General features: G+C 32.6%; 1 protein-coding gene across 1 annotated transcript; it reads right to left on the reverse strand.

The window, feature by feature from the left end:
* Positions 1-2,591: 2,591 nt before the first annotated feature.
* Positions 2,592-5,612, reverse strand: LOC144969552 (fibrinogen-like protein 1). The gene has a single exon (XM_078908693.1). It carries the CDS (start codon positions 5,538-5,540, stop codon positions 4,452-4,454), a length of 1,089 nt encoding a protein of 362 aa, XP_078764819.1. The 5' UTR covers positions 5,541-5,612; the 3' UTR covers positions 2,592-4,451.
* Between the last annotated feature and the right edge of the window lie 4,690 nt (positions 5,613-10,302).

Below are 10,302 nucleotides of genomic sequence, written 5' to 3' on the forward strand. Positions count from 1 at the left end.
ATGATGATGATGATGATGTTGATGACGATGGGAGGTCAGGAACCCTCCCCAGCTTATAATAATAATAATAATAATAAATAATAATAATAATAATAATAATAATAATAATAATAATAATAATAATAATATCATTATTATTATTATTATTATTATTATTATTATTATTATTATTATTATTATTATTATTATAAGCTGGGAGGGTTCCTGACCTCCCATAGTGGGCAGGGAGGTACTTACTGTGTTGTCTATACCCCTATACCAACAAAATCTTAGTGTGGAAGACGCACTCCTCACAGTGATGCATTCAATATCAAATCACTTGGATGTTTCACCCGCCAACTACTGCCGAATCCTATACGTCGATTTTTCGTCTGCCTTTAATGCCATGAAAACCAACATATTAATCAGTAAACTGCATGCTCTAAACCTTCCCCATTACCTCATCAACTGGTATAACAACTTTCTCATCGATCGCCCCCAACATGTCAGAGTAGGCTCAAATATATCATCAGTAAAAACTCTTTCAAACGGATGCCCACAAGGGTGTGTAAGCTCACCTCTACTTTACATCCTCTATACAAACGATTGTGTGGCTAGCTTTGATAACTGCCAACTCATCAAGTATGCTGATGACACCGCAATACTCGGCCTGCTCAATGATTCCGTCTCCGAATTTAAATACACTGAGCAAGTTAGTAAATTCAGCAAATGGTGTGCCGATAACTGTCTAGAGCTCAATGTAACAAAAACAAAGGAACAACTGTTTGATCACAGAAAAATAGGAAAAAGAGCAAGACAAATAACAAAAATTAACAATCAGGCGGTTGAAACTGTTGAAACGTTTAAATACCTTGGTGTAATTATAGATAACAGTCTAAGATTTGAATCGCACACCAACAATGTCATCAAAAAATGTAACCAGCGCTTGTATATACTCAGAAAATTAAGGTCTTTCAATGTGAACAGAAAGACCATGATACAAATCTACAAGTCATTAATATTGAGTATCGTTTCGTTTGGCATCACAACGTGGTATGGAAGCTGTGGAACAAAAGAAAAATCCAAACTACATAGAACCCTCAGAGAGGCTTCAAAAATAATTAACACAGACCTTAGAAGCCTTGACACAACTTATATTAATGCAGTTGAGAAGAAATCTTTTAACATTATCAACGAAAAGAGGCATCCGCTGAACGAAAAATTCCAACTTCTGCGCTCCGGAAGACGGTATCTAGAAGCAAAATGTCGGACAAATCGACATAAGACAACCTTCATTCCAACCGCCATAAAATTAATTAACAAATCTTCTGTGGAAAAATGAGACAACCAATGAAAATAACGAGAAGCAGTGTCGTGAATCATCATCATCGACATTGCCGCCGTCGTTATCATCATCATCATCATCATCATCATCATCATCATCATCATCATCATCATCATCATTATCGTAGTCATCATCATCATCATCATCATCATCATCATCATCATCATCATCATCATCATCATCATCATCACAATTATTGCCATCTTCTTCTTAATATAAGACACTATATTTATAATATGGTTATCTGCTGTCCCAGAAAATATATCGTATCGTTCTATCTGTCTGTGTGTGTGTCTGTGTGTATGTATATATGTATGTATGTATGTATGTATGTATGTATGTATGTATGTATGTATGTATGTATGTATGTATGTATGAATGTAGGCATGCATATACGATGATATGCTGGTTTGTATGTATGTCTGCATGTATGTATGTATGTATGTATGTATATGTGTTTGTATGTACGCTCATTTCTTTTGTATACATGTGTAGAAACAATGTGCAAGCGTGTATGTTCGTGTATGGCTGTGTCTGTATTTGTAAATGTGTTGATGTTCATACCATGAACCAAACTGAGCATTGTTTACCTCACATGAATTGCCTTTAATTTGGACAATAAAGATTATTATTATTATTATTATTATATCTGTTTTCCAATTTGCTTTCTGTCTTGTCTTAGAATGAGATTTTGTCCTGACCCTGGCCGCATACCCTGGCTGGGAGGGAAACATTCGAATGTATGGTTAGTTTTGGGAGATGATATTTTTTTCCTTGTAAATCATCTCTCTGTTATGCACTGTATTATGTTTTGTATAAATATTATATACGATTTGTAAACATTTGAGTGTAATCCTCTTAGTGGAGACCTGTGCTTGTGTCTGGATGAGACTTTTAGATGATCTCAAACTAAGTATTTTGATAGTGTGCTCTTGGAATCTACATATGGTTCCTATTTGAACCAATTCCCCTTTGTCTTCCTTTTTCCTGGGTGCTTTAATTGTAATTCTAGAACTTTTTACTTTCCCATTTTCTTCCTTTTTACTGGCACTGATATGACCGTAATGTGTTGCTAGCGCCGTAAAACCCTTAAAAACAAACAAACACACATATTATTATAACCATCATGAATGTCATACTATATGCTTTTGTATATATGGACTTTCAAAACAATTGTATTAAAAATAATATAAACATGATTTTGATAACCCGATAATATGCTGTACATGTCAGGCTTTTCTTTATAAGAATAACAAACAAAACACAATATTTTTCAATAATTTATGATTTACAACGAAAGCATATATAATAAAGACAAGTCGATTACAGTTAAAGTATATAGTTGAGCTTTGTATCCACATTGTATTATGAGAAACGTAATTATCTATTGCAGACAATTATGATAGATATGCACAAGCTGGAAATGTTACAAATACTATCTAGTGTAAAACAATCATTGAAAGAGTTTGGGAGAAATATGTCAATGGAGAGTAAAGCTTGTAATTCTAAAAGCTTTTGAAAATGTAATATCATGCAGAATTAAGCAAGCGAACGGGAATAGATGTACGAAACGATGTAAACGTGGAATATAGTAGAAAATGAAAGGAGAAATGCAAATCTATGTAATTTTTTTCTCCTGTGTATTTGTATGTCAAGAATCCTCGAACTTACTCTACTTTAGTTATAGAAACCATAATAATTACCTACCCGATATTGTTTTATCTGAAAATAAATTTTTCGATAATCTGTTAAATCTAGAAACGTCAAAAAGTATGGGTTCTGATGACTTGCATCCTTTTCCACTGAGAGAGGTAGCATTTGAGATCTGTCAACCTCTCACAATATTTTTTGATAAATCCGTAAGAACAGGTATTTTACCCGTAAAAGCGAACGTCACTAATGTTATTAATAAAAGGTGACAGAGGCTCTGCTTCAAACTATCGACCAAATCGCCTTACCAGTGTTTTATTTACAACGCGTGTATTGTGAAAGATCATATAAAATAAAATAATAAATGGCATTTATTGAGTCTCGTAATATGTTGCACAAGAGTCAAAATGGTTTTAGATATTGTCGATCGTGTATCACGCAGTTATTGCCAGTGATGAACAACTTTACTAAAAATTGATAAACAAAGAAAAATTGACACATTGATGTGATTTATTTAGATTTCATGAAGGCTTTCAACTCTGCTCCTCACGAGTCGTATTCAAAGGGTTTTGTTTAAAATTGAGGCTTCAGGATTAGGAACGGCCATTACTGGGATCCCTCAGAGTGGGGTACTTTATTTAGAATTTACATAAATGATCTTAATATCATAAATTCAAATTGTAACATGACAATATTGGCAACTCTTGCAAAATTATTTTTATGCTTTATCTTTATGGTCTACATATTTGCAACTAAGTTCCAATGTTAAACATGTAAAACACCTTTTGATTGCTACGTGGACCAGTTGGTACTTATTTACTATGTCACGGATACAGAAAATATATTAGTATCGTTTTCTTTTTCGATAAGAAAACTTCGATGTTCATATCCATGATTGGATTAATGGGACCAACAGAATGATTGGTCTTGTTTGTAGGAGTTTTTCTTATATGATTGTCATCATGCTTCTCCAGTTATATAAATCCGTCATTAGACTCGTACTTGAATATGATAACTATATATTATAGGACAAATTACAAATGTCCAAAACGGATATTAAAGCCCGTGAGCGAAAATGGAAGTGTGACTTACGAGGAAAGGTTAGAATACTTAGCCCGTCCATCTTTATAATACATACGAAAGCAGGTTAACCTTATATGATAATACAAAACTGTACAAATTGACCACAATACATTTGTAAGTACTCTCAAGTAAAATTTGTCTAGAGGAGAAATACAAAATTTTCATCACTTAAAATTAATTAATATTTTTGATTGCTTATGATGTAATTGATGATCATATTTATAATCATATCTAGGAATTTTGTGACCTGAACCTTTCTTTTTTTTCAGGGTGTCTAAGGTCGTTGACTAAAGCAACCCTTTCAATGCTATATCATGTTATTAGCCAAGGGAAATACAATGCATTGTAATATTCAAAATTAGTACAGGCGTGAATAAATTATCGGGATGTGTCACTAACAGCCGAAAACATAAATATGAAACACAGTGAGCTCAGATGAGAAGAGATCCATGTCCACCCCAATTAAAGAGAATAGCTGATGTTTAGGCTTTGTGTTCCAGTACTGGAGTCCAAGTCCCAGCATGTTACAAGAGTTGTTACATCCCCTGTACCACCAGCCAGATCCAGCGTTTGCCGCACAGTTTTTGTCTGCGTCTTCATCGTGGTCGGCATCCCAGGTAGAAAATGGAACGTTTTGTATTGGAGAAAAACAGTCACCAAAATATGTTCCCGGTGGAGGATTCCGTTGCTCATATTTCAAAGAAACTGTTGTGGTAAATCTATAATTTTCATTTTCGTTGGAAACCCTAAAATCGTTATAAATTCGATAAACAATTGGAGTATTATCTCTTGAACGAAAATAGTATATGGAGTACATTTTATTGCAACCGGCTTTGGAGAGTCTGTGCCAGGCGTATAGTCCGCCCCAGTAATGTGATAGATCATCAAATAAACCATTTACGTACTCAGTCCATGTTTTGTTGAAAGACTTCTTGCCGATGTTGATCATCATGTTATAATGGGAGTAACTGGTCTTCCTGTTCACATAGCAATAAACAAAAAATGGCTTCAACCCAGAATGCTCTGGATCAATATAAACGAAGTGTACTCCTGATTTGTAGTTTGCTCCAATCAGATCCCGACAGTTTTTGTGACACTGTTTACATCTTTTACCGAAAAACCCGTCCACACAATTGCATGAATGGGTTGTCAAGTCCCATGTCCCATGAGCACAGTGTTTGGTCATATAAATGTGATCATTATTTTTTATTGTACAGCCAGAGATCAAAGGACACTCTTTGTGATGAAAGCACATTCCATTCTTATCCAGACTGGCTCCAATACAAGACTTGTCTGAGCCACAAAGCAACATACAATCTACAAGACTGCGAGAATTCTCAATTTCAATGGAACATTCCCTTTGAATTCTATCTGATAAGTCACATAAAACGTGTTCTTTCAAAAATTTTGATGAAATCACATCCTGGCAGGATGCGACCACAAAAAGTAAAAATATCGGATAGAAAACCGCCATGATACTCATCTCAAAGCAACTCCTCTGTTAAAGTCCTGCTATAAACAAGAGAGGAGAATAAAATTCTTATGTCATCGGGTGTAACGTTTTGTCTATTAAAGAGAGAAAGAGAGGCTATGGTGAGGCGTATTCATATCTATATATAGACAAACATGTGAAGACTTAGGTTTCTTTCCATGTTTGAAAAAAGTAACAAACAAAACCCTGAAATAATAAGCCAAATCATTGGAAAATAATTATTTCTGACACGTTTGTGAATTGATTAATCATTGTTATGTTCCTAATAGAATCAAATTTCCTAACAATTACGCTCCATTATTATACAACATTTCACCAATACACAACTTGACTGATGTTGACTTAAGCACATTATGTGGTCCACCGGCTCTAATCGTATCAAGTCTAGATAAACCAGAAGCCGATGAAGCGAATTCCAAGTTAAGATTATCAGCAATGTTTTTACTTGAGGAGACTGTGCTTATTGCTCTCTGTAAAACGGATTAACCAAACGAAACTCTCAAATTTACAATATAAATTCAATGCAACTTCATCTGAATCATCCCGACGTGATACCATTTTGAGAACACGGGTCACACGTGTTGTCAGTTGTCAGAAGGATTTTTTTTTTTTAAAGAGCATCAATTTATTTTTTTATTATTGGGGGGGGGGGGGTTCAATTCGCAACAAAATGCTAATTATCAATTTGAAATCGAACGGAACATCATTGACGAAGGAAATGATGTTGTACGATGTAATGGTCGCGGTTGAGGAGCTTTGATATTCCATGTTTAATAAGTCTCCGAGGTTCATGCTAGTGGGAAATCATGATATTGATTTCTCAACTATGATTTGTACTTCGGAGCTTTAATGTCAAGATGCAATTAGTTCTCCACGAGGAGCTGTCTTGTTTTATCAATAAAAACAAAGACAACACGTCACCTTAATTGAATGTTACCACATAGTGTTCGAATTTTTAATACGCAACTGTGATTTAAATTAAATACTATTTTTTAAATGTCAACATACAAATTCGAATAGAGGCCATAAGAATTATCTATTTCAATTTATAAGATTAATATATAAAGTGTCGTCATTAATTCTTAATTCTATATTTATACATTTTTATGCATATGCATATAAATTCAAACTAGGGCTCATAGGGACAACATATTTCACTTTGTAAAATTTATATATATATATATATATATATATATATATATATATATATATATATATATATATATATAACATTGTCGCCATAAATTTTTAACTTTATATCTATACATTTTTATGCATGCCACCTCTGTAAACGAATTTCCATTTTGGATTAATAAAGTACATATTATTATTATTATTATTATTATTATTATTATTATTATTATTATATTATTATTATTATTATTATTATTATTATTATTATTATTATTATTATTATTATTATTATTATTATTATTATTATTATTTATTATCATTATTATTATTATCATTATTATTACTGTTATTATTTTTATCATTATTATTATTATTATTATTATTATTATTATTATTATTATTATTATTATTATTATTATTATTATTATTATTATTATTATTATTATTATTATTATTATTATAATGCTGAAAACTTATATTGCGCTATAATTCCGAGACATCAGACTCTAAGCGCTTAAATTACAAATTTCTTTGGTTGAAACATATTCATTCACACGCACAAGCATACTGCCGTTGTTTCTAAAGACACAGTATATGTTAACCAAATAGCACATACTGTGTTTTTTAATAAAACGACAGCATACACAAACGCACACACACACACACACACACACAACACACAGAACAGAAACCAGACAGACCTATCTTGCTAAAGCGAACGTTTAGAAATAGACAAAGATTCTTTTTCACAAATGCTCTGATCTGTGGTAAGGTATTCCAAACAGAGGGTCCGAAATGAGAAAAGGATCTCATTCCAGCATTTTTCCGTATTCGAGGGACATCTAGTTTGGTGGAATCACTGGCCGAACGTAAGGGACGGGGTTTTGAATAATAATAATAATAATAATAATAATAATAATAATAATAATAATAATAATAATAATAATAATAATAATAATAATAATAATAATATCTTTATTGTCCTCAAAAAAGTGGCAAAAATAGATCCGAAATGTAGGAAGGGGCAGTACCTTCAAGACAACGATACACTAAAACAAAAGCTTTGAATTTAATCCTTTTCTCAACAGGCAGCCAATGCAGGACATGAAGCAGATGTCTATTATTATTATCATCATTATTATTATTATTATTATTATTATTATTATTATTATTATATTATTATTATTATTATTATTATTATTATTATTATTATTATTATTATTATTATTATTATTATTATTATTTATTATTATTATTATTATTATTATTATTATTATTATTTATCATTATTATTATTATTGTTGTTGTTGTTGTTGTTGTTATTATTATTATTATTATTATTATTATTATTATTGTTATTATTATTATTATTATTATTATTATTATTATTATTATTATGTAATATGTGAAACTGTGTGGTGTAATTTTGTGATTGTTGTGGGTTTGTAATCCAAATGAGCGAAATAGTCTGGGTTCAAACTTATTCTGTGTTATATAGACTGCAGTTAAGAGCTACACACCAAAACATATACTACAAACGGCTCAGGTTAAATCTACGGGTGATTAAGAATAACTTAGGATCATTTATAAAATGATTAATAAAATAATAAGTGCGGCTATGTGGTCTATTGGTATGGCACTTGCCTTCGAATTAGAAGTTCCTGGGTTCGAGTATCACTCGGGGCGGCGCATAGATGAGTCCTTGGAACAGGCTCTTTACTCAAAGTCTCACCGTACTCAGGTGTAAAAACCTGGCGGTTAACGTTGTTTCTGTCGGAAGAAGTGGTATTATTGCCTAAAAGGCGTCATGTCTTGTCTTACATGTTAAGTGTTGTTGTTTGCTAGGGACAAGCGCTTTGATCACGTTTAGTGGATATTGTGCTATATAAATGATCAAGGTGTATTGGGTTTTTTTTTCTCCAACTGATAAGCCAAATGCGCCAAGAGAGTCCTAGCACCCATTGTAAGAAAAACAATTGGATTCAAAAGCTTTAATTAGATTAGTTAAAGGAAAAAAAGACAAAGTGAATGAAATCACAGGAAATGATGAAAAATAAGCATAATTTACTGTGTTCCAAATAAAAAGTTCTGTCAAACATTTGATGCGTTGCAATTTTTCAATATAAAGCTTTTTTACACGTTTTCTATACAGTTCCCATTAGTTTTTCACGTAATTATTCATTCACTGTGTTGTCTTGAATAATGAAAACAACTTCCTATTCATAAAAAAGATTGAGTTCATAATAACATATTATTGATTGACAATGTCTTGTTTCATCGATTACGTCAATTGATAATTCTTTATCTTTGAAATTGCACCAAGTCATTTGGTCCATTGGTTAAGGTCGTAGTCCACCACGATCAATGGTCTTTTGCTGCGAGCAAAGAGCCGTTCTTGTTCTGCGACAGACTCAAGCTCCCTCTTTAATTGAGTGGATTCAACATTGGTTCCGTTTTTGAAAAATAATAAACAAAAATGAATATAGCAGCATAAAAAAAAAGAACCAAATACAATACACGGAACGGTTCGGGCTCAAATTCATTCTTCGGCCAACAATAACAAAAAACCCAATGAAAACATAAATGCATTACTAGAAATAACAGATCGACGACAGAGAGGAATTTGGCACGTCTTCTCTGTAGAAAAATCTTGGAATTCTTTATTATTATTATTATTATTATTATTATTATTATTATTATTATTATTATTATTATTATTATTATTATTATTATTATTATTATTATTATTATTATTATTATTATTATTATTATTATTATTGAGTAGAGAGAAAAGAAGAAGAAGAAGAAGAAGAAGAAGAAGAAGAAGAAGAAGAAGAAGAAGAGAAGAAGAAGAAGAAGAAGAAGAAGAAGAAGAAGAAGAAGAAGAGCACAACGACGACGACAACAACAACAACTAGAAAATATACAACATCAAGAAAAAGATGGAGACTGCAAAAGGAAGAGGAGAAAGAAGAGGGACAGACGGGAGATGAGGACGAGGAGGAGGAGGAGCATAGTTGTCATTGAAAAAGGCCCACTACTCATATTCTCTCACCGTACTCAGATGTAAAATGATTACCTGGTAGTTAACAGCGTCGTCTCTGTCGGAAAAAACCCTGTAATATCGCCTAACAAGCTTCGTGTCTCGTCTGTCATGTTAAATGGTGCTGTTGTCGTCAGGGACGTCAGTGCTTTTGTAAAGCACTTTGAGCACGTTTATTGGATATAGCGCTATATAAAAGCTCAGGTATTTTGGGGTTTTTGTTAAGGGTACTGTGCGTTTAACAATAAGTCAATACGAAGAAGCGGAGGAGAATGAGGAGAAGGAAGAAGATGTGGTGGTAGTGTGGTGCTAGAAGAGGAGGAGGAGGAAGAGAAGAAGGAAGAAGTGGTGGTGGTGGTGATGGAGGAGGAGGAGAAGAAGGAGCAAAATGGGAAAAAGAAGAAGAAGAAGAAGAAGAAGAAGAAGAGAGAAGAGAAGAAGAAGAAGAAGAAGAAGAAGAGAAGAAGAAGAAGAAGAAGAAGAAAGAAGAAGAAGAAGAAGAAGAAGAAGAAGAAGAAGAAGAAGAAGAAAAAAAACAAAAAAGAAGAAGAAGAAGAAGAAGAGAGAGGAGGAGGA

The sequence above is a fragment of the Berghia stephanieae genome, chromosome 3 (genome assembly GCF_034508935.2).
Source record: "Berghia stephanieae isolate SIO BIC M18660-M18661 chromosome 3, UCSD_Bste_1.3, whole genome shotgun sequence".
NCBI classification, from domain to species: domain Eukaryota; kingdom Metazoa; phylum Mollusca; class Gastropoda; order Nudibranchia; family Aeolidiidae; genus Berghia; species Berghia stephanieae.